Source organism: Eschrichtius robustus, chromosome 2 (assembly GCF_028021215.1).
Source record: "Eschrichtius robustus isolate mEscRob2 chromosome 2, mEscRob2.pri, whole genome shotgun sequence".
Taxonomy (NCBI): Eukaryota; Metazoa; Chordata; class Mammalia; order Artiodactyla; family Eschrichtiidae; genus Eschrichtius; species Eschrichtius robustus.
In genome coordinates, this window is record NC_090825.1 from 168105997 (window position 1) to 168129850 (window position 23854).

General features: G+C 56.3%; 1 protein-coding gene across 11 annotated transcripts in view; it reads left to right on the top strand.

Moving 5' to 3' along the window:
* The window catches only part of EPS15L1 (epidermal growth factor receptor pathway substrate 15 like 1), a 101468-nt gene that overhangs the window by 75330 nt on the left and 2284 nt on the right, over window positions 1-23854 (top strand). For 3 of the 11 annotated variants that reach the window (XM_068536795.1, XM_068536792.1, XM_068536796.1), the window contains 3 exons: window positions 4517-4649; window positions 7056-7103; window positions 19969-20174. The exons of 1 other annotated variant lie outside the window; for it this stretch is intronic. In XM_068536795.1, coding sequence (XP_068392896.1) covers window positions 4517-4649; window positions 7056-7103; window positions 19969-20174 — 387 coding nt within the window. Of the gene's footprint in view, window positions 1-4516; window positions 4650-7055; window positions 7104-19278; window positions 19425-19968; window positions 20378-23854 lie in introns of those variants that run through there. 7 more of the 11 variants (XM_068536797.1, XM_068536794.1, XM_068536793.1 and 4 more) reach the window with 6 other exon arrangements.

Consider the following 23854-nt stretch of genomic DNA (forward strand, 5'->3'; position numbering starts at 1 on the left):
GCGTCTCCCTCCTCCAGGCAGTGCCTGCGTTTCCCGTAGCTGCAGAGACACCCCAGAGCTGGGCAGTTCAAAACCTGGCCCTTCCCTCCTTCTGCCCGTTCTAACCTAAAGTTGCGTTTTCCCTTTTCTAATTCCTCTCTCCCTCTCCTTGTTCTCGTGTCCCAGATCAGGCTGCACACACGTGCACTTGTGACTTCAGGGCCAGTGCCCCTTCCTGTTCGTGGCGCTGGGCGGGACGGAGCTGGATGGGGCCGTGGAAAGTTTGTCTCCAGTACTCCATTGTTTTGTTTCCACGGTTCCATCAGCTCCTGATCTCATGCCACTTGCCCAACTGAATACAGGGCCCTAACCTCATAGGTCTCTGTTTTTCCCTTTTGGTTCCCGTTCTGTTTTTCAAGAACAACATTGTGTATATAAATAAAATGCTGAAGGAAATGAAAGTAAAGTGGCAAGAAGGTGTTTTTTTTTTTTTTTTGACTTCTTGGTTTGTGTGTGTGTGTGTGTGTGTGTTGACATCGCTATCTTTTCTCCACCTGAGTGGGGTGGGGAGGCAATGCACGCTGGTGATGCATGCTGGCTCCCTTTCTTAACTTCACCCTAAATTAGAGTGTCCTCCCTCTGCCTGGCAGTGCTAGAGGAGGGTGCCAGCCAGCAGTCTGACTCCAGTAGATTCCTTTGGGAGGTTCTCTGGGCTTGCACCCTTCGTTGAGGTCCCTCAACACCCGAGAAGATTTTTCTAGACAGTATTACCTTGCTTTAAGAACACATTCCCCAAAATAGATTTCAGAGAGCATCTGAGAATAAAAACAAGACTCTAACTTAATTATTTCACTCCTCCCACCCTAAAAAAAAAAAACCGCCTATGAAATACTTGACTGCCCATTGTCAGCCCATTTTCAGTTGTTTTTCAAGCGTGCATTCCTATTTAGGGCTTTTTTTTTTCTTAAGTTGAGAGTCGTTTGCTTTAAATCAGTTCTTTAAACTGTGAATCTCTTAGAGCTGCTTCTGATATAGTAGCTTTTCTGTTTGTCCTTTTTTCTTTTTCTTTTTTTTTTTTTTTGGAGCACACTTCACTCCAGCCCAGCCAGAGAGAGCCCCTACCGGCTTTACTGAAACCCTTCTAAAAATAGCAACTTTCCCTGAAGCCACAGCCTGAGTAGGAACCAGTCAGGTCCCAAAGGAAGCTTCTTGGGAAACTTCAAGTCATGAAAATTAGGATTCGGAAATGACGCAGGCTTTTTGGTGTCAGAAGTGATATAATTCCCTGCTGTGGGCGAACCAGGCGCTTACAGTTGGAACCCTTTCGCCTTGGAGCGGGCCCACTGGCTCCGTGGGTTTTAGACAGACGAGGGGGCGGAGAGTCGGCTTGGCCCGTGGAGTCCCCAGCCAGCCGGGAGGCCCAATGCAGCTTGCGCTCCAGGCTGGGGGTTGCACGGGCTGGGTGGACGAGGGCCCCGTGCGCCCCACAACTCTTCGGGGGCGTCACGTGCAGAGAGCCCTGGGTGTCCCTCTACACCCCTTCCCCAGAGCTAGCGCCTTCACAGCACCCAAGACAAGAACTGGGGCCCACGCAGGGGCCTCGGGGGGCTGGTCACGCCTCCACTCTGCCAAGAGGTTGGTTTTGATTCCCTCCTGCCCGTCTCAGGTTGTGGCGAGGGTAGCAAGAGTCCTGGACCCAGGCTGTGTCCTGGGAACGGCAGAAGCAGAGGCACCAGCATTCCCTTGCTCTCCATCTCCTTGGCCCCCACTGCATCTTCTTTCCCAACCAGCAGACCCTAAGCCACTTACTTTAGAGCTAAGCTGCCGGTCGACACGGCACCTTAGCTCTCCTGCTCTCTCCGTCTGGGAAAGGCTCTGTGGATGACGGGAAGCAGCAGAAATAAAGCATCGGTGGCCGATGGCACGTTTGCAGATTCTTGCGGGCATCCAAGAGAGTTCTAGCCACATCCACATCCTTGGCGTGATGATAATCGTGCTATCTTTGTGCTGATGCGGTCCAGGCGCCAGCTGGAGCAATTTATGCGTTACCTTTCGTTTTCCTGCCGCAGCCCTGCGAGCTGGGGCCTGTCATTATTGTCATTTCATAGACGAGGAAACAGAGGCATGGAGCCAGTAGCAGGGCCTCCAGATCCCACCCCAACCACTGTGCTCTGCAGCAGACGTTCTGGAAACTCGAGCAGCAGCTTTTGCAGGGACTCCCAGACTTTTGTACTGACAAGGACAAGCGTCACAGAGCCTGGGAAAGGGGGGCGGCAGCAGTGGTGGGAGGGACCCCCTTGCTCCGCTGCAGCCCTTCTGGCTCAGAGCTTCCCGGCGGGCCCGGGTGGTCTTGGCAGGGAAGTGAGTCTTTCCCATTAGACCCCATCCTCCCCAGGGCATTCTGCCCTGCTCTGCCTCTTGCCTGCATCTGTGCATGTCTCCCTCATGGGCATGAGGACAGTCCCCAGACCTCCCGTGGGGGCGGGCGGCGGGCTGCCAGCAGCCGAGGGCAGGGCCTGAGAGCCCTGGCCCAGGAGGTGGACGGCGGGGGTTCCCGCCCTGACTCCCCCGCTGAGGTGCTGTGTGGCTAGCAGGCTGCATCTCCTCCCCGTGCCTCAGTTTCCCTGCGTATAAGATAGAAGTGGTGACGGTAGGACTTGTCCCAAGGCCGTTGGGAAGATGTGAGAAGATCAGCGAGTGTCTCCTACCCTGGCGGCCCCAGAGGCTTGTGGGGAGGAACCAGGGTGCCCAGTGGGCTTGGCTGAGTGGGCAGCAGCCAGTCCGGGCCCCCTCCTCCTCCCTTTGGGCTGGCCGGCTCTCTCCCACCTGAGACTAGTATCTAGGTACCAGGGGCAGGGGCGGCCACATCCCCATCCGCATGACCGGATCCGGAAGAGGGGGAGCCGCGTCCCCGTGACTGGCATCAGCCCTTCTCCCCACTTCTCCAGCGATGTGTCGGAACCAGGTTACCTAAGAAGGTCCCACGAGTGCACTCTTGTGTTCCTGCTTTGTTTTCTGTCCCTTGACCTGCCCCACTGGGGAGGGCATTGCAAGTGCCCCTCCTCACGCACCCCCCCCACCCCTGCTGCGTGTGGCCCCCCAGTCCCACTGCGCGTCTCCTTTCCTTTGCTTTTTGAGGACCTTATCAGCATTTTCGCTCCCGTGTCCACCAACTCCTTTAGTGTCTAGCAACTATGAATCTCCTTGCTCTACTTTTTCCTAGTTCTCTTCTGTTTTAGTGGTCTCCCACCTCTGTAGAAAGCAGTCTCTTCCCTTTGGGGTGCAGCTCTGGCTGGCTGTGCTTATCCATCTGTCAGTGGAGGTTTGTTGTGCCCGGTGCTGGGCTCGTGCTCCAGGTGAGGGTGCACAGGTAGACAAGTCCCTGCCCGCTGCAGGCAGTTGGCAGATGTGCGCCCTGCCACTGGCAATTGCCCTTCAGGCAGCTTGCCCCAGTTAGGTGGGAGGGGCCTGAGTACCCGTTGCTGTGGCGTGATGATGTGTGTCCCGTCAGCTCCCACCAGGATGTCCGAGCAGGCAGTTAGTGGGAAGGGGTGGCAGGGAGAGCTCTGGGGGCGGCAGTGAGATCTAGCCAGTCTCTGAGGAAGAAGAGGGGCTTGAGGCGGACGGGGTGGGCTGAGCCCCCAGTTGGGGACCCTGTATGTATGGAGGCCTCGGGATGGGGCACAAGGGGGTTCCAGGCACTGGGGAACTGGCCAGGAGAGGGTTGGGGCAACTGCAGGGAGGAAGCTAAAGCACTGGGCAGTGGCAGGGGGGTAGGGTGGTGAGGGGCTGTGAGGGAGGCCCTGCGTGACTTGAGGAGTGCTTGGAGGTTACCTTCAAGCTTCAGGGCTGTTCAGTGCTACTACCTACCCCCCATCTACCTACCTCCCTGCCTGCCTGGCAGCTGTACCTACCCATCTACCCACCTGCCCACCCATCTATCCAGGCATCTCTCTGTTGCCGGTTGGCGTGGCCCCTTTTGGGTTTGAGATGGTAGATGTGGAGGTGGGTGGGAGCAGGAGGAGGCTGGTGGAGGGTCCAGGCCAGAGGTGATAAGAGCCCAGTGGAGGCAGCGATGGCTGTGCCGACGGGGCTGCGGTGGGCTCTGACCTGAGCCACTGGGTCCGGCAGCCCACGGGCACACAGAGGGTCTGGTGCCGTTCTGACCCAGCTCCGGACGCTGACTGAAGGGAGAGAGGCTGGGCGCATCTCTGAAGTATGAGCAGGAAGCCCAGGGGACCCTGGGGTCAGGAGAGACCTGATATCCCCCTGTGGGTGGCAGGGAGAACCCCGCCCCCACCCCGTGACAGAAGCCCGTCGAGGCACCGGGCTACTCTCGCCTGCTCTGTGTGTTCGCTGGCGGCTCCTCACAGGCCAGAGGACCCCGGCTGTTGAGGGTGGAGGAAAGTGGGGGGGGCTTGTGAGAGACCCTGGGTCCGAGTGGCGGCCGTGCTGTGCAGCCCGGAGGGCTCGGTGGGCGTCCGCTGCCTCCATGTTAATGATTCTTTCTGCCTCTCTTTCGTGTCCTCTCTTACAGCCCCCAACTTCTGGCCCTTTCACCTCCTCCTTTGGAGGGGCAGGATTCTCAGATGACCCCTTTAAAAGTAAACAGGACACTCCCGCTCTGCCTCCGAAGAAACCTGCTCCTCCGCGGCCTAAACCGCCCAGCGGTCAGTACGCTTTCTTCTCTCACAGCCACCCGCCCACTGTCGCCAGACGGCGGGGGGACTGAGGGCCCCTCTTTTCACCAGCCCAGAGTAGAGCAGACGCTACAGGGCCTGCACTCAGAGCAGGAGGGTCTCCCCTCCGCCCCGTCGCCTGGGTCCGCACACACTGTGTGCCTGGGACGTGCTTCCCGCCCCACCTGCCCTCGCCTCGTCCTCTGGGCCCCTTGGCTCCGGGCTCTGTGTGGGGCTCCGGGGTGGTCTCTGGAAGGCCAAGAGCTCAGAGCCCTCCTTGCGGTCGGAAGAGCTTCCACATGGCCTCCGCTTCAGCATGTAGTCGTGGCCCCTCCGGCCTCCCCACCCAACCCGAGCTCTTTCCCAGGTTGGCTCAGGGAGGGCACAGGGGTGGGGATGGCAGCAGCAGTGGCTGAGGCCCCCCCCTCAATTCAGTGCCTCAAAACTGGTTAAGAACTTGGGGACGGGGGGGGGGTGGGGGTCTTCCTTGGCCATGTTTGATGTGAGAGGAGGCAGGATGGCTCGGGGCTCCCTTCTCCTCTGCTCCGGCCCCAGCATCTAGGCGGATGGCCCCGAGCAAGGGGTTTCCTGTAGACTCTACCTCTCCTGGCTGCGGTGGTGTGGCTGCTTTCTCTCAGGAGTGAGCCTGGCATGTCCCCCTGAGGATGCTGAGGACCGTCAGCTCATGCAGGGGACCTCTCTTACGTGATGGCGCTAGGCCGACAGGCCAGGTTTCCAGCCTCAAAAGCAGAAAGCTATTGCTCCAAGCGGCAGAGGGATTCACTGCAATTTCCCAGTCCATTCACCTGTCCCCTGTTCATCGTTCGCGCTCATCTCCCAGCAAAGTCACCTGTGTTGTCCTTAGACTTCTGGGTGGCCACAGGAGAGCCACACGCTCCCTCGGTCACGCCTTCTGTTCCACAGCCTTCCTCTCCCCGGTCCTTTCTGTCGGAGGCCGGTGCTCTCCTTCCCGCCTGAGCTCGCCCTTCCCCATCAGTCTGCCCCGGGGACTCGCCTTGGCACCTTGTGGTCATCGGTGCAGGCCCCCAAGCTCTCTAGTTTCAAGGGGTCATCAGTCCAAGGCTGGCCAGTCTTCCTACACCTGCCACTGGAGCCAAACAGAGGGGAAGCTATTTAAAAACGCTGCCGCTCCCCTTCTGTCACCTGGGCTGGCCAGGGCTTTCTCTCAGGAGGACAGGAACTCGGCCCGCAGTGCCCGGTTTGGCCTCCTTGTGGATGGGTCATGAGAGAAAGCACGGCCAACAGGAGGGGTGGATTTATGACAGGTTTCCTGTGAACTGTGAGCGGGAACACACACATAAAGAGATCCCTTCTGTGAGCCCCGCGGCAAAGGCGTTTATCGTGAAACGAGGGAGAAAAGCGAAGCAACAAAGGAACTCCCTCTTGTCTGTGAGAGGCAGTGGCCCTTAGGGAACCCCTGACGGTCTCCTGATGGAATGACATCGGGCCTTCTCACTCCGCCTGAAAGATGGGAGCCACAGCACGCCTGCACACACGTGCACACGCAGTCACACTCTGCACTCGTGCACACGCTCTCACAGTGCTTGCATACACCTGCATGCACACTGCACACGTGAAAGTACACACACACACGAGTGCCCACACGCCCAGCAGCTCTGCATCTGTCGGGCCTCGTGGGGGAGCTGCTCCCCTCACTGGCTGTGGCAGGCGCAGAGCTTCATTCTCAGGGTTTCTTGGAAACACTTCATCTCAGCCTCCTCCCCTTCCCTGAACCAATGCTGGGTGCTTTTGAACTTGCCCTCCGCTGTCACCTCCCCTTGTGTCTCCCTCTGCGGGCCTCTCCACCCCGCCTTGGCTTCTGTTTTCAGTGTGCCGTGGACTTAGAAAGCAGAGCCCGCCAGAGGCACGGCTCACCTCCTTGGAGCTGACTTCAGGGCTCAGGCTTTTTAGAGTGCTGTCCACGTTTGGGGAGGTTTGGGCCTGTATCCCGGGGGTCTCAGGCTGCCTTTGCTCGTGGCGTTGGGCTGCCGCAACCTTGCTGTGCCACAGCCTGCTAGGTGCCGGGTGCCCCGAATATCCTCTTCACATCACAGCCCTCAAGGTGCACGTGCATGACTGTTAGCTTGCCAGATTCTAGCAAGACCCGCAAAGACAGGGCAGGCACCATGATGCCCTCTTACCGGAACTGGAAAGGGAAGTGAGAGAGGTCATGTGTGGCCCAAGGTCACGCAGCAAGGTGGTAGCAGGGCCACCCCTGCCAGCCTCCCACCCCCATAGACAGCTGTAATGAGAATCAAGCTGTGAGGTTCGGGTGCTCTGGACAATAGTCAGCTTGTGTGCAGTGCTTAATCTGTGAGCACCCACGATGTGTCCGTGTAGAGGCCTAAATGTCTCTCATCTGATTCTCTTACCTAGAAGCAGTGGCTGAACAGGAAATCCCTGCGTTGTACACACTGCTGGGTGGTAGGTACACACTGTGTGGCGGGTGCCACTGGAGCACTTCCAGTGGTGTTTCTGCTGTGATTTCATACTAACCTCTAACAACCTGGAGATTGCTGGCTGTGCCGATGTACCCGCGAGGGACACCTGACCCAGCAGGTGCATGTTGGTGGGTGGGGGGCATTTGGCTCTTTGAGGGATGCGCAGGAAGGTGTCCACCCACGCTGCTTCCCTGACTGAGGGAATTGGAGCCCAGCTGTGTGCACTGCTCTCCCCTCCCCCATCCAGGCCGCAAGGAGCAAGGCCATTTAAACCGGAGCCGCCTGGCAGTTATCCGGTTCTTAGCAAGACAGGTCAGCAGACGAGAGTTGGAGGAAGTCCCACTCAGAACGGTTGTTATGAAAGCGTCAGGCCTAGCTCTTGTTTTCTTGGCTGCTAAAGATGAGAAGCAACCAAGACGATGTCCAAGTGTTGTTGTCGTTGTTTTTGTAAGAAAACAAAGTCCAGCAGTTTGCAAGGGAGGGGATGGAATGTGCTTTTCTGCTCGTCTTGCTGACCCAGACTTTTCCCGCTTCGAGGGGCCGCGTGGCCAGCATGTGGCAGTGGCCACCTTCACCTGGGAACGCCGGGCGGTCACACTCAAGGGCCATCCTGACATATGGGGGAGTGTTGGTCCCAGGCGGCTGAGCCGGGAGAAGATGAGGCAGGTACCCTGCTCCCGGGGACGTGTGGCCCTGGCGGTTGAGCTGTGATCCCGCGAAGGTAGGCGAGTGGACAGTCCAGCCTGCTGGGTGATAATGATTTTTCTCACAAACCACACACACAGCTTCATACCTGCACTCCAAAAACCAAGAGGAAGGAATGGGCTCTTCTGTAACCCTCGCCGCCCCGCGTGTGAAATGGGTCTGATTGGCCACATTCCCACTTGAGGCTTGTCTGCAGGGGACCCAGAGGTTTCTAGAACCCTGCCAGGTCTTTGCGCCTAGAGTCGGCTCCGATGTGTGAGGCCAGGACAGGCGAATCTGATGCCATATCCCTCCAGCACCTGGGCCACCTGTCCCACTAGAATCCCGAGAGGCTGTGTGATCAGGATGGTTTCACGTTCCAGCCGCTTCCATTTCCCTGAGGGGCTCTGGGCAAGTGTCTTCAGCTTGCCGAACCTCAGTTTCCCTGCCTGAACATGGGACCAACTCTTGCCTAGCATGTGGCCTCTCTGGTAAGTGCCTTGCACAGTGATTACCATGATGGGCATGGTGTGCATCCCCCAACCCATCCCCAGGGTACAGAGACCAGGACTCGGGGTCCTCCTTCCCTGGCTCCTTTTCCGGGAAAGACAGAGGCTGGGCCTGAGGTGGACATATGCGTACAGGGATTTATCAAGGGATCCTTTTCCCCCATGAGACTGCAGTTTAGCAGAAATCTTTGCAGTTGAAAAAAAGTCAGAGCGTGGGTAGTTGAACTTCAAAGAGGTCTCCAGGGTCCTCTCTGGCGAAGCTCAGCTGTCGTCACTCGTGGGGCCAAATGCACGTTTGGGTCTGAGTTACTCCTGGTTTTCGGGGTGCCATCTCTTGTGCACCAGCGGCTGCAGTTTTTACATTCTGTGGGAGCTGGTTTTTTGTTTGTGTTTTTAAGCTTGATTGAAGACTAATTGACATGCGACAAACAAACGTATATAAGCATCAGCCTGTGCAGTCACAGTGGGGATCCCACCAACTGGGACCCTCACCAGGGTTCTCTGGGAAAGAGTTCTGGTGTCATAGGCGTGTGACTGGCGCAGCCTGCAGCTGGCCATCTGCTCTGACCCAAGCCAGAAAGTGGACCTTTGGGGACTGTCAAGAATCACCCTCTGCGGCATGTGCACGGAGCTTTGGCGTCAGCGCGGAGTTCTCTGTGCCTGGAGGTCTTTTCTAGAAAGGTCTCTCAAGGTATGAAATGACCAGCAGGTGTCTGTTTGGGGTAGAGAGAATTGGTTTCTTCTAGGCAGATGCAAAACAGACTGTTCTGGCAGCCGCCGAAACCTGTCAGTTAGAGTTAGCGCTGGCACACCTCCCCCAGGTAAACAGCGGTGTGCTTTCTGCAACGGACCAGAGATCGAGATCAGTCAGAACTCACCGCCAAAGAGTTTCTAGGTAAAAGTTGTTGATTTGCAAAGGGAGAAACAGATTTTTTTTTTAAGTGCAGGAAATGGCTGTGTGGGTGTCAGTGATTGGGCCTCGCGCCTGCGGCGACAGATAGCGGGATCCTGTGCCCCGGGCCCCACCCTTGCCACTTCCTGCAAGTGCAGCCCCGCGTTGCGGTTCCTGCAGCGCCTGGGTGACACCAGCTAGCGTGCCTTCACCGCTAACCAGCCAGTCACCTTTAACCTTTCCCCAATTTAATTATTATTACTGCTAATAACCTTTTCACCTTCAGGATAAAACTGCGCACACACTGGTGATGTCTTTCTGCCCCTCTTCCCCTTCCCATAATTCTTCCAACACACACAGGACAACGGAATACCGTTTAACCGGGGTCCTATTTGGTTCAAGTGATTCTCAAAAAGTAAATAGATAAATAATCATTTCTCCCCTAGAACATGAGTCCCCCCCCCCCCACAGCTGTGACTGACTGCACACAGGGTGACTGGCTGCGGGGTCTTTCTCTCGGGTGGTTTTCTGGGTGCCGCCCACTCTTGGGCCAGCCCGCTGGCTCGGTGGTCCGCTTGACCATCCCGGGAGCTGCCACACAGGACTCGGTCAGGGAGGACGCCCCGGGTTCGTCCGTGGCGCCAGCCCAGGTGTGTGCTCGGCTCTGAGATGCCAGGCTGGGGGTGAAACCAGGGTGGTCCTCCTTGGCCCGTGTGGGTTCTGTCCGCTTGTTTATTGCACAGGATCCACTCTTAAAATGGCTTCTCCAGTTGAGCCGTGCGGTTAGCACCTTAGCCTTGAGCTTAACTACTTTAATTCCGTTCCCACGATGATTTCAGAGAGATAATTTGGTGGGTACCTGTGAAGTTCTAGAATGGGACAAAAGCAGTTCACTGCCAGCTCGAGGAGCCTGGAAAATTGTGGCAGTTGCCAGCCAGCCAGGGTTGGGGTGCTCCAAGGGAGTCTCAGGCGCCCAGCCTGGCGGAGTCTTCCTTTCCCGCGGGCCACCGCCTGCCCGCCGGCAGCTTCTGTGCCAGGGCTGGGCGGGACCCCTGACAGCGTGTGCTCGAGAGCCGGCTCCCAGCAGAGGGAGAAAAGTCATTGTCCTCTCAGCCTCTTAACCTGTAAAACGCCTGGAGATGAATTGTTCTTTGGGGTGAATTTCTGTTCTGCAAAGGTGGCAGAGTTCGAAAATAGAAGCATTTGCCTACCTTAGCACACGCCCACCCTCCTGCACCCGGAATCGAGCGGTGGATTGAGTGGGAGTTGAGTGACGCTCTTGTTGCCTGTCGTTCAGCGGGGTGCAAGTGCCCAGGCTTGGGGTTCTGGAGCAGAGGAGTCAGGGCTCAGCCAGCTGGGCTCTGGTGGCGGGGTATAGCAGGGCCTCGTGTTGGGGTGCAGGCCCAGAGAGCCTGGACTCCCCTCTCTGATGTCTGCATCCGTGTGAACAGACAGCAGCTGCCACCTTGACCCCGGCCCCCCCCCCGGCCGCCGGGGGTGCCTCGTGTACCTGCCCCCAGGCCTCCCGCAGCCCCTTGGTTCCACCTACAGCAAGGTGAGGGGGCCCAGGAAGATGTTCCCTGTGCAGCCCTTGCTGTTCTGATGGGATGAATGTGGTCCCTCATCTCTCCATCTCTCACGTTCAGAGCACTGAGTCAACCCCCCGCCACCGCCATTGTCAATTGAAAAACAGCACATATGTGTATCTGAGTGGGTGGTGGGAACTGGCTGTAAAGGGAGTGAGAGTGGGCGGGTCCCCCATCTACTGCAGGCTCTCTCGGCTCCTTTCATGCGGCCCCTACAACGGGAGGGGGCTCCGGGTGGGCTCTGCCCCCCAACTCCAGTGCACAAGTGCCTTCAAACTGGCTTCCAGACCCGCTGTGTGGCACCCTGGGGATTTTGTTAAATGTGGGCACGGCGCCTCTCTGCCCGTGCAGTGGTGGCGTTCTGGCAGCATTGGCACTGCTTTATAGGGAGGAACAAAGCCTGGGCCACCGCGGCCCCAGGGCTCTCCCCACCAGGCTGTAGCTAACATCTCCCTTGTCCCCCGCAAGGCACCCTAGGCCCCTCAGAGGGACGAGGCAGGCCAGCACACAGGGCTGATTCAGCAGAGTGTGTTGCAGGCGCAAATCAAAGAACAAATATGATTTTTCAAAAAGCAGAGCTGTGAGACCTGCCAGTCTGCATTATTTTAGTTGCGAAGACTGATTTGTGATTTGTAAATTCGTTTATATGTCATGTACCCCCTCCCCGTTCTTGCTGCAGAACTAAAGTAGCCCCTGTCAGGTTTCTCATGAATGTCTTAGGAGCTTTTCGTGGAAACCTTGAAAATTGTATTTTTCAGTCCAAAGGATACTTGTCTTTTGAGGACCCCAAAAGTGTGGCTACTTTTCTTCTTCTCTCCTTTTCCTTCTGACAGTGCGAAGACCCCCGCATCCAGTGGGCTCCTCACCCTTGACTGCCCCAGGCACCTCACGGAGAATGAAAAGCGCATCAGTTCAGGGGGCACCTGGTGGATAATAGTAAATATTTGTTCAGCTTTTCTCAACAATTCAGAACCAAACCTCATCCTGTTCCCTTCAATGCATTAAGCAGATTTTTCTTAAAATTCGGTAAATATTTTTAGTGGAAAATCTCAAGGCTGTGATGGTGGGGACCTCAGATTTTATCTGCCGGCGCTGTGCTGCTTGGCACGGCTTTGATCTGCCGGGCTTGCCTTCTCCTCGCGTGTGCATCAGCCAGAGCGAGTGGGGCTGGTGTCTGCAGGACTCCTCGCTAGCAAGCCACTCGGGTGGCCCTATGGGTCACGTCCTGAGAAATCAGCTCCCCTCGCTCGCCCGCCCCATCCCACCATAGGGGGATGTGTGTTTTTCACGTGTGTTGGTGAAAAGCGATCTTCTTCAGTAAAAAGTTCCCAAGTGATTATGGAGGTGAAAGGTTGTGCTCCGGACAGCCTGCTTTCTCTCTCCCCCCAGTTAAGCTTTTTTGGTGGGTTTAAGGGGGCAGGAAGGGAGGAGCCAAGGTGACAGGGAGTGCCTCCTCCCAGCCACAGCTCTCCTGTGTAGTATGACTCTCAGAAGCCTGGTGGTTGTGTAGGTGTCCCCTATAGTATAGGACGAGTGACAGTTGTGTAGGCGTCCCCTGTAGTATAGGACGAGTGACAGTTGTGTAGGCGTCCCCTGTAGTATAGGACGAGTGACAGTTGTGTAGGCGTCCCCTGTAGTATAGGACGAGTGACAGTTGTGTAGCCGTCCCCTGTAGTGTAGGACGAGTGACAGTTGTGTAGGCGTCCCCTGTAGTGTAGGAAGAGTGACAGTTGTGTAGCCGTCCCCTGTAGTGTAGGACGAGTGACAGTTGTGTAGGCGTCCCCTGTAGTGTAGGACGAGTGACCGTTGTGTAGGCGTCCCCTGTAGTGTAGGACGAGTGACAGTTGTGTGGACGTCCCGTGTTGCAACGAATGGCAGTTTGGGAACGTCCTGTGTTGTGTAGGGTAGTAGCTCAGGTGGGGCAGCTGCCCTGACCACAAACCTTTGTTTTTTATTTTTGTGTTTTGTTGTTTTTGTATTTAAGTCTCATCTACAGAACTGCATTTTCCAACTGCAGCCCTCAATCTTATAAATAGAACGCAGCAAGTATCTGGTTGGGATGAAAACATACACTCAGACTCATGTCTATTTTTGATATTTTCATTCATCCGATTTATTGAGACCCTCCCAAGTCACCCAAACCTCTTAACTTTTCTTCTAAGTAAAGAATTTCAAGCAAGAGAACCTGTCTTCTGTCAGTGTTCACATTTGTATGTTGAGGGGGATTTGTGTTCCATCATTCTCTCCACTCGCCGCCGCTGCAGGGACCCTCCCGGCAGAGAGCTTCCCGAGAGGCGAGGAGGGAGGGTTGGCGCGGGCTTCACCACTGCTGGGTTGCCGGGGGCCTGGCCTCGGAAAGTTCAGAAGTAGGAGAATAAATGACATTGCTACCAGGGTGGGGCCGGCCACCGAGGTTTTTTTTAACAGCACACACCGTGGTAAACCATCGGGTTCATATTGTTTTTGCTCAAGGCCGTCCTGTGTGCGGTTTCGGTGCACCGCTGGGGTAGCTGCTGAAACTGCTGCGGTTTGAAATAAGCCTTATTCTGTCCTATCCTCAACCTTGCGTTCCTCCCCCTGGCCATGAAGACTCCTCTGAGTGACGGAGAGTCTCTCTGGGGGTCGCGGCAGCAGCTTCCAGCCCCCAGGGGCTCTTCATTTGGTTGTCTGCAGTCACAGCCTCCCCTACGCTCGGGGCTCCCGTCCCTGGGCAGGTGTCTAGGAATGACAGGCCAGGTATCATCCTGGTTAGCTTTATACCAAAATTAAAAAAAAAAAAAAAGTGATCTGTGCCCTCTTCACTGAAACACGCCCCAGTCAAGCTCTTTCCTTACTCGCAGTACCCGGAGCCATGGAAAGGCATAAAGCCGGGCAGCCGACTTTGCTCAGGGGGCACGGAGGCAGATCGAGTTACTTTGTCCCGTTTGAGATGAGCAACACCTCAGTAAATCGGAAAAAAAAAACAATTAGGGAGTTAGCAGAAGTGGTTACGTAAAAGCAGGAACTAGCCCCAGAATGTTTTAAAAGTGCAGCTGCTAAAAATAAACGGGGGCGCAGAGTGGGAAGTTTGGACCGAGGGCAGTCAGGGCGAGGGTTTCTTTGTAAAAAGCCTCTGCTCGTGAGCATCGTGTCAAGCCGATCCGGGGACGCCACCGATTTCACACGTGCCCGGTCCGATAATTCAGCCTCTGTGCCCGAGCACAAAAACAGATGACCGAGAAAAAACCGTTTGTTTTTCTCCCCCCCCCCCCCCACGCCCCCGAAAACAGGAGCAGTTGATGTGCCCTGGTTTCATATTAACACAGTCATGATTTCTAAATAACAACGGTTTCGGCAGCAGAGCAAAACCAGGCCCGGGCTGTGCTTGACGTGATTGCCAGTTCTCATCTCCCCGATCATCTCTTTGCTTGTCGGAAACCTCATCTTGACATTCTAGCCGGCTGGATTCTTAACTGCCCCCCACCCCCCGCCAAAAACTGATTTAAAAAAAAAAAAAAATCCCCCAAAGCAGGGGAGGAAGGTCTTCTTAATTGAAAAGGGAAAAAAAAGAAAAGCGCAGAAGTGGGCGATGATGTATTTATTTGAACATTTGGACTGTTGTGGTCGCTCTCAGGGCCTGGCTGGGGTCGACTGACCCACTTATCCCGGCTCAGATGTCTGCCCTTTGTGAGCAGCTCCTGCAAGAAATGCTCCAGGAAATCAAGCAGCCGTCCGCCCTGGACTTGCTGCTGGAACCAGGGGCTGCTCTGGGCCCTGGGCTTTTCAGCCTGTCCCTGGCAACGCTTACTTTTTCTTGGATTTGGATTTTGCTATTTGGTCCATCATTTTAGTTTCTGATTTTAAAAAATTAGCCCAAGAGTGCACCGATGAATATTTGTTGCCCTTTCTTGCCAAGGAGGGAAGCCAGATGCCTATATATCCCTTCCTGGCTCATCAGTGGGGTTCCCCCAAAGGCCTCAGGCCCCTCAGGATGGCCCCGTGGAGCCTGGGTGGTGGCACCAGGAAGAGGGGGCTGGTATTACTGGCACCTGCAGTGTGCTGAGCCCCGCCTACGTGGAGCTGACCCTCAGGTGTGCTGGAGGCTAGACCAAGAAGCCTGCGGGGGTGGAGTGAGCCCTGGAGAAGGGTCTTCCAGGGGAAGGGCAAGGCTGTGCCAGGGCGGGGGGAGACTGGCCGGGCTGGACAGTGCAGGGCGGTCAGCATGGTGGAAGTCGCTAGTTGCTGTGGGAAGGAGGCCGCGGTGGCCAGGCTGCAGGGACTGTGCCCGCTGAGGTCAGTGTCCCTTCCCTCAGTGTCCCCATCCCTCAGGACCGCGTCTCCCGGGGCGCCCCTGCCAGAGGCACACATGATAGCGGCTCAGTTCGCAGGTGAGGACCCGTCACCCTGGGCCCAGAGAAGGCTGCAGGTGTTTCAGGGGCCCCCCCCCGAGCATAGTTCACCCGGGAACATGTCTGTACGTCCACGATCAAGCCCCGGTGATGCCCCGGCTTGGGGTTTGGAGAGCGAGGCGGGGTCTGCGTCTTGGCGCGCCCTGCAGGGGGACTCTTCTGTGGTGGGTGTGGAGCACGCCTGGGGCGTGGTGCTTCTCCACCGCGCAGAAGGAGGTTGCACGGAGGGACTGAGGAAACAGGATGGTGGCGGCCGGTGCAGGCAACTCAGCAGTTCAAGGGGAGGACACTGTTGCCCAGGGGCTGCACGTGCCCACCACGCTGCGCACGGGACACACGAGCGGCTCTGTCAGAGCAGAGAGCTGCAGTCGGGGGTCCTCGGTTTCCTAGTGGGGAGCACAGGGGCAAGCTGTCCTGACCTCTAGGGATTGGAGCTGCGCCGGCCTGGCCTGGCATGGGCAGACCAGTAACGCCTGATTTACGAAAGCAGGCAGCGCATCCCAGGCCAAGCCCGGCTCCGGCAGCCACGCACTGCCGGTGCTCTTATTAGCCTGTGTGAGTGTGCTAGGGCCGCCGTAACAAATACCGCCACAGACTGGGTGGCTTAGACAGCCGAAGCTGATCGTCTCACAGGTCTGGAGGCTGCAAGTCCGAGCTCAAGGTGTAGGCAGGGTTGGTTTCTCCTGAGGCCTCTCCACTTGGCTTGTAGACGGCGTCCTCCCCCCGTGTCTTTCCGTGGTCTCCCCTCTGTGCATGTCTGTGTCCGACTCTCCTCTGCTTCCAAGATCACCGGTCATATTGGATTAGGGCCCACTCATAGGACCTCATTCTAATTTAATTACTTCTGCAAAGATCCCGTGTCCAAAGACAGTCACATTCCGAGGTACTGGGGGAGAGGACCTGAACATAGTGAATCAGCGGGGGGCGGCGGGGGGGAACCAGTTCAGCCCATCACAACCCCATTTCATGGATAAGGAAACTGAGGCTGAGAGAGCAAGGCTGAGTGGGGTGATGGCCGTGCTCTGCACCGTCTTCCAGGGGCCCACACCCCACTCCCTGCCCAGGGCCGAGCTGGGAGGGCTGAACACAGGCATAGGGAGACAGCGGGTCACAGGCGTTTGAGGTGGAGGTGCCATCTGGGCAGAGGGACTGTCTGGGTTGGGGGGTCCTGGGGGGGGGAGGAAGGTGCCGCTCAGGCCCTGGAGGGCTGTCGGGGGATGAGGTTGGGAAGGGTTTCGTGTGGGCTGTAGGGCCTTCTGGATTCGCCACAGCGGATGCAGGGGCCCAAGGCAGGGCCGGGCGTGGTGGAGCTTGCATGTTAGAAAGCTCCATTCAACAGAGGGGTCTAAGCAGCGGGCCCTGCCCTAGGCAGCGGGGACACAGCCAAGGACAGCAGGGCCCTCACCCTCGTGGAGCTCACGTTCTCTTGGAAAAGAGAAAATATACAGCAAGTGACATAATAACGACGGAGCATGACGAGGGCTGCAGAGGCATCTGAGCCAGAAGTGGGGAGGGCGGCCTCTGTGTGTGCGGCACCCACACGAGGAAGAGCGTTCCAGCCTGGGCAGCAGCAAGCGCAGAGGACTGCGCTGGGCAGGGCCAGGATGGCCGAGGCTGGGGTGTGTATTCCCAGAGCAGCGGGGAGAGCTCGGCAGTGTCGGGTCAGCTCTGCATTAAAAGGCCACCTTGCTGGGCGCGGATGGCCCATGGGGCGAGAAGCTGAGAGGGTGAGCAGCCAGTGGCTGTTGCAGGGTTGGTTCCCAGGGACCCGGGAGAGGTGAGGACCACTTGCCTGGGGTGGTGGTGCAGCCATGTGGACCAGAGCACCCTGCCTCACGCCCACCCTCCCTCCTGCCCAGGGTGCCCCTGGGCTCCGCCTGGCTGCCCACTGCTCACAGCTGCACAGCCTGGAGTTGACAAGCTGCCGGGCAGGTCTTGCCCGACCCCTCCCGCCAGAGCTGCACGCTCACCTCTGAAGAGAGGGGAAGGGGTCCGCAGCGACATGGCAGCGCTCTCCTGTCGCTGTGGTGCCGGGCCCGGGAGGCCTTGGCTCACCCATCGGCTCGACCCTTGGACCAGGGAGTAGGCTGGTTGTGTAAGCTGGCCTTGGGGGAGGCATTTCTTCAAGGCCGGCACCCAGATCGCCCTGCTCTCTGAAGCCCAGGGGCTGAGGTCCAGGAGGGAGAGGAGGAGGCGGGATAGCCAACAGCAGGGAGAACGTCTCAGGGAGGGGCATTTGTTGCTGGGGGGGTGGGGCAGCCTGAGGTCTGTGGCTCTGTCACAAATAGGAGAGAAGGGACCAGAGGTAGAGAACTCAGCCTGCACAGAAGATGGGTCGTGGGGATCAGCCCCAGGACTTCACCCTGAGAAGCAGTTACCCTGGGGGGGAGAGACCCTAATTCCTGCTGTGCCGCGGGGTGGACTTGGCACCGCCCTTCTGAGGAAGGGCCCACCCAGGGGCTTTGTCGGAGGCTCACCTGGCTTATTGGGCCTCAGGGCTGACTGAACTGATTCGTGGCCACAGGGAGAGGTGGACCGATGTCGCAGCCTACAGCCTCCTCCCCACCCTCCCTTCTTGGTCGGGGTGCATCCTGTCGGAGCCTGGGCCAGGCAGTGTGACAGGGAAGGTCAGGCTGCAGTGGGCACACCTTCTGACCCACGGCTCCACCTCCAGAAGCGTCTCCTATAAATAAACACACGTGCGTGGTGCTGCTGCTCGTGACAGTGAGAGCCTGCAAAGGCCAGGGGTCAGCAGAGGGGCCCCATCAGGCCACAGGCAAGGGCATAGAGGTGCTCCGCTCTGACCGCAGGAAGCAACAGAGGGCTGGGTGCAGGGCTGCCTGTGTCTCAGAGTCCTGGGCAAGCCTCGGGAAGTTGAGACTCTCGGTTTCCTTGAACACGCAAAAAGAAACCAGCAGCAGCTCTGACGGGAGGGTGCGGCTTGGGGCCTCTGTGTTCCAGCTGTCGGTGGGGGCATCCATGCACTGGCATCACCCGCCCACCCAGAAGTCCCGATTCAGGTGGGCTGGGGCGTGGGGATTTTAACCAGTGCTTCTGGTGGGCTCGGCGCCCGTCTCTTCTCCGTGGGCTCTCCCGGTGGCGGGAGCGCGTCACTGGTGACTCGAATTTCTCATGCATGGGTGAAGCTGACAGAGACGGGGTGGCATTTGTACGGCCACCCAGCTGCTGCATCGAGTGACAAGTAAATAAACTTGCGTGTCCAGAGGGGCGTCCGGCCAGGCTCTCACAGGCCCCACACACACTGAGCCGTGCTTGCGCAGGCACTGTGGTGCCGGATGCTGGGTGGCCTGGAGTGGGGCGCAGCCCCGAGGAGCACGCCGTGCACCAGTCACCCGGTCTGACCCCTACCTCTTCGTTCCCACTTCCCAGACAGGAAACTGAGGCCAGCTGGGGCTGAGGGGTTTGTCCTCGTCTGGGTCTCAGAACTAAAGGTGACAGAGGCTGGAGTCGTTAGGGACACCTTGGGGCCGTCAGAAATGTGGCCTGGGAAGCAGCGTCAGAGAGGGTGGTTTTGGAGCTGGCCATGGAGATGGACGTGCGGGCAGGTGGGGTGGCAGAGGAGAGCTACAGGGGTCAGCTATAGCTCAGGGCCAGGGGCATTCTCTGGATGTGCAGCTGGATGTCCAAGGTCTTCTGCGGAATGTGACCCTCGGCCTTTGGGTTCTTTTTGCACATTACTTTGAAATTGCAAGAGTAAACATAGGCAGCTCAGTTAACAAATCAGAATCATGTTAAGTATTCTCGAGCCTCTAGCCCGGGCTTGGACACAGAGCTGCCAAATTGAACGTCCCACCCCTTGGGTACCCCAGTACCCTGGGCAGCTGTTGGGCAAATGAATGGCATCAGGCAGGAACCTGGCCTGCAAAACCGGCAGATCCCTGAGGCTCATCATGTGGGTTCCCCCCCCACTCTTGCCAAGCAGGCCTGGAGAAGGGTCTGGTTCCTAGCGGATTGTTCTGACATACTGGCAGGATTTGTTGGGAGAAGCCACCTGTCCTCAGGCCACACCCCCCAAGCATGGCCTCACAGCCTCATTTCCCTCCAATTCTAAACACCTCTCTCCCGCGTCCCCGTGGAGATCTGCCTTGCCAGGACCGGGGCATCCCAGAGCCACCCTCTTGGCAAGAGCCCAGAAAGGCCCAAAGCCTGCCCCTTGGAGCCAAAGGGACAGAAGCGGGAGCTGGAAATGAATTTAAACCCAGGACGGCAGAGTGGGTTTGTCTGGTGAGCTGCCTCCGGACCCTCACGACTAACACAGCTAACTCTACGCACACCACGTTGTGAAACTAATCGCCCTATTTAGTTGCAAGTAATCCGCTCCCCCTTTTTTTTTTTAATTGTTGGAAGCTTGCAGTGTATTTTTCTGCTCAGCCATGACTTTTTAAAAACAATGTGATGGTAAATGTGTTGCCACGCTAAAATGAATCACTTTGAAACACGCCTGCATGTGAGCTTTTTAAAGATGATGTAAATTTTAGCTGCGGTGGGCGGGGAGGGGAGGGGGTCATCTGAAGTGGTTTTCTTGTAACGCCCACAAACCATTAAGCCTCCGGGATAAATGGAGAGGAAAGCCAAGAGCCACGCAGATTCCCCCGGGGTCCGTCCCACGAGCGGCATTCCAGCTCTTTCCAAAGAGGGATAGGGTTTCCCAGGGAGCTGGTACCCGGCTCTTCAGTCAGGACTCTGTTCTGTCCGTGGTCAGTAACTTGTATTTCTTTTTTTTTCTCCCTTTTTTTTTTTTTTTTTTTTTTCCTCCTAAACTTTCCAGGTAAAAGTACACCCGTAAGCCAGCTTGGTTCTGCAGACTTTCCCGAGCCCCCCGATCCATTCCAGCCACTCGGGGCTGACAGCAGTGACCTGTTCCAAAATAAAAAGGGGTTTGGGGACCCGTTTAGTGGAAAAGATCCATTTGCTCCCTCCTCTTCAGCTAAACCTTCTAAAGCCTCCTCCTTGGGCTTTGCAGACTTCACCTCTGTAAGTTAAGTTCTCCGCCTCCGCGCCATTCCCTCCCCTCCCTCCGCTTGCAGCTTCTTTGGGGTTATTTTTTGTGTGTGTGTCTCTTTTGAATGGCAAACCTCCTCCTGGCTCAAGTCTCCCGGTACCTCACACCATCACCCGTGTTATTTATTCTGTACTGCTGCTTTCTGTAAGAAAAACGGTTTCTCAATAAAAAAAAAAAGAGCTCTGGTTTGGATACTCTGTGATAAGGGCACGTTTTCTTCCAGCAGGGTGGCCCAGTATGCCTGTTTTTCTGTCCTTCACGGTAGACTCTTTGTATTAGTTCTGTTGCCCAGAGCCTGTTGTGTTCATTGATTTTTTTGGAAGCCACGACATCAGACGCTTCTGAAGTACGAAAACAAGACTGCTAAATTACATTCGGGTCTTGCTGTCCTCAAAAAAGTCTTTGTGGGGGAGTTCTGATGGCCCTGCCCAGTGCATTTTGGGCAGCAAGTGCGAATTGAAGGACCCAGCCGGATCACATGAAGGGAAAGCAAATTTGATTTTTTAAAACTTTTATTTCAATTACCAGCTACAATGAAAACTGAAATGCAACCTAGAACAGCCACTCTGAATCCCCTTCCTTTTGCAGGGGAAAAAACCAAAAAACCAAAACAAAAACTCAGAAAGCCATTAGCAGAGTTAAGTGCCTTTTCCGAAGCTAATCCAGGGATTTTGAAAGTCTGGCTTTGTGTCTTGGTGTGAAAAAAGATTCCAGATCGTAAAACGCTGTCACCTTAGAGTGTTTTCAGTACCCAGAGATCTTGTTCTCAGAGAGCTTCAGACGTTGTCTTCCCAGAATCAGTTCCACTGTCTGTTGCGGCACCTGTGTTTTTTAAAAGGGTTTCTTCACTCGATTTTGCAAAGTACCCTGTTTTTCCTTGTTCGTTGTGAGATGTATTGTTTATAGATGCTTCCACTCCTAGAATATCCGTCTTAAAGCATGCTCTGCCATATCAGTGCCCAGTGAGCACCCAGTTCCTTTCAGAATCACCTCGCGCACAGCTATGCCCTGGCTTATTGAAATCGCCCAAGACGCCGACACGTTCCTGGCTCTTGGCGACCTGTAAATATTTTATGACTGCAGTTAGCCGGGTTTTGTTGACAGCAGTGCACACTGCGGATATATACAAATGGCAGCATTGTTAATAAAAGCCAGAAACAAAACCGGCTTTATCTACAGTTTCTTAGATAGCACTGCCTTTATTTTTCAATGGAACTACTGTGAAACGCTGATGAAAAAAATAGAGCTATTCATGCACAACTCAGGTACTCTAGGGTAGGGTGGAAGGGTAAGTGGATTTGAATGGCAATTGGAAGAAATGACTGTTCTCTCTCTGAAATGCACAGTTCTGTTTCCTGTGCCCACCTCCCCCCCCCCATAGCTGGTTTTTGGAAAACTTTTTTTTTTTAAACCCCCAAGATTTCAAGTTATCATTTGACACATCATTTCTGGTCATTTCCAGCACAGTTGTTAACATTGATTAAACACCCCTGGGATTTAATCACCCTCAACTCCAGGCAAGGAATTGGATTCTGCCCAGTTTGCAGCCCTGCTGTTTTACGTTTAAAATCACCTTTCCCGCTTCAGACGCCCCAGTCTTTCCGGGGGAAATCACCTGACTGGGAGATTCAGCCCACTCTAATGGAATGGGATGCGTGGGAGGCAGGACACCTAACTGGTTTGGTTTTTCCCCTCAGTCATACCGTGGTCCAAAACATGGTCAAAAGTGTCCCACCTCCAGGGACTCAGGATGTCCTTGCGTTTTCATGGCGTCCGGGGGCTCAGTCCATTGGCCGGTGGTTTCTGTGTTCACTGGACCGCAAAGATATATGCCAACTCAAGGCCAAAGTTGGTTCCTCTGGTTTGTGTACTTCAGCTTCCCTGAGTAAATGCAGAGAGGTCTCTTAACTGCCCAGCAGCCTGGCAGCGTGACTCTTTCAGATTGGATGTTCTAAGCGTGCCATCAGGACATGTTGTTACCCATGCAAAAGCAGCTTGGTCCATGTTGGAGTTCAGGGACGCCAGTGTCACAATTGTACTCAGTCCTGCCCCCCTTGGCGCCCCAGCTCTGCCACTCTGGAACCGTCTGATTTACAAGCCCCCAGTTTCCATCAGTGGGTTACTTGTGCTTGTAGCAGCTCGCAGGAAATCTCTCCGGTATTTCTTTTAAAACAAGCCTTTCTGTCTTAGGCGAATGTGTTTACTAGGAAGTAGTATTTAGAGGTGAGCAAAACAGTGCTTTCTTTCGGGAAGTCTGCATTAAGAGCAGAGCAAATATCAGACGGGATCAGTCACGCTTTGCGTCGTCAAAGAAGTCGGATGCATTTGCGATAGCAGGATAAGCGAGTTAATGGGAAGTGGCTAGAAGTGTCCCCACGCATGGTGGTGGCAGACGGGTGCACATGTCGATCCCTGGGGAGGAAGGGTGCCAGTGCTTCATGTGCAGAGGCCTCTGAACCTCGGATTTCTGTGGAGAGGCCGTCGAAATCAAACCGCTCAGAGTCTGTCAGGCCCCGGCGCGGGAGGTATCTCGGAAGAGCAGAATGCTCGTGCCCAGCCGGGTCTCGGTTCCTCGATGGCACAAGAGTGAAGCAGAAATCGGAGCTTGCCGTTTACCGAGCAGCTCCTGCACCCGCAGGCAGTCCAGATTCGCGCCGGCGTGTAACGCATCCAGGTCAGAGGACAAGAGCGCGGCCCGGTCAAGGTATCTCCACCGGGGCCCGGGGAAGGATTTTCTGCTGCTCCGAGACACAGAGGGAGCCACAGAGAAGCCCCTTCCTCCAGTATCCCTCAGACATCACAGCCCGTCGTGCTCCTCAAGTGCGAGCAGACCACGTGCCTGCTGCGAGGCTCCATCCTGGATCCTAAGCTGGCCTCAAACCAGTCCACTCTGAAGGCATCTAGAACGTTTCTGTCAGCACGTTTACTTTGAACACACAGACTCCTTGAGCAGGAGACACCCGGGCTGAGCAGGCACCGTGGCGTGGGCCCAGCCTGCCCGTCCCTGGCCATGTGACCTCAGCCAATCCCTTGACCCCTCCGGGCCTTGGTTCTCAGCTTTGGTGTGGACCACCCCGGTCATTACTTGGCCCCTACCCGCCCCCTCCTCTGAGCTGGCAAGGGCGAGGTCGCTGTCAGCCCAGCTGTCCCCTCCTGCTGCTGTCAGCACCGCAGGGTCATTCCCATCAGCATTTGTTGTTTTTTCCTTGTTTTTCTCCTGAAGAGGTGTTGAAAAACTCCCCAAAGAATACGGTGGGGTGGCGGGGGGAGGCGGTGGAGGGGGGAGGGCAATGATCTGTGACCAGTGGTGGAAACACGAGGGGCGGGGACTGTCTTTCAGGAGTCCAACTTGGAGACCCGTCAGCCCTCTGAGCATTTTTCTGGGCAGTTTCTCTAGAAAACGGGGACCAGCCTTTGTTCCCGGGGATGGCCCCTCTTCGTGCTGACCCTCACCTGCCCCCGTCTGACTCCCCAGGCGGGGGGAGAGAGGCCTCCCGGGCTGTCCTGCTTCCTCCTTCTCCTCCTCGGGGCCACATCCAGCTCCAAAGCAGCCTCCCCCAACCCAGCCCCTTCCCTGCCCCAGTCCCCGCTGTCTGGCCCTGCCTCACCCGCACACTGGCTGTCAGGTCATGAAACATTCAGAAACTGCCAA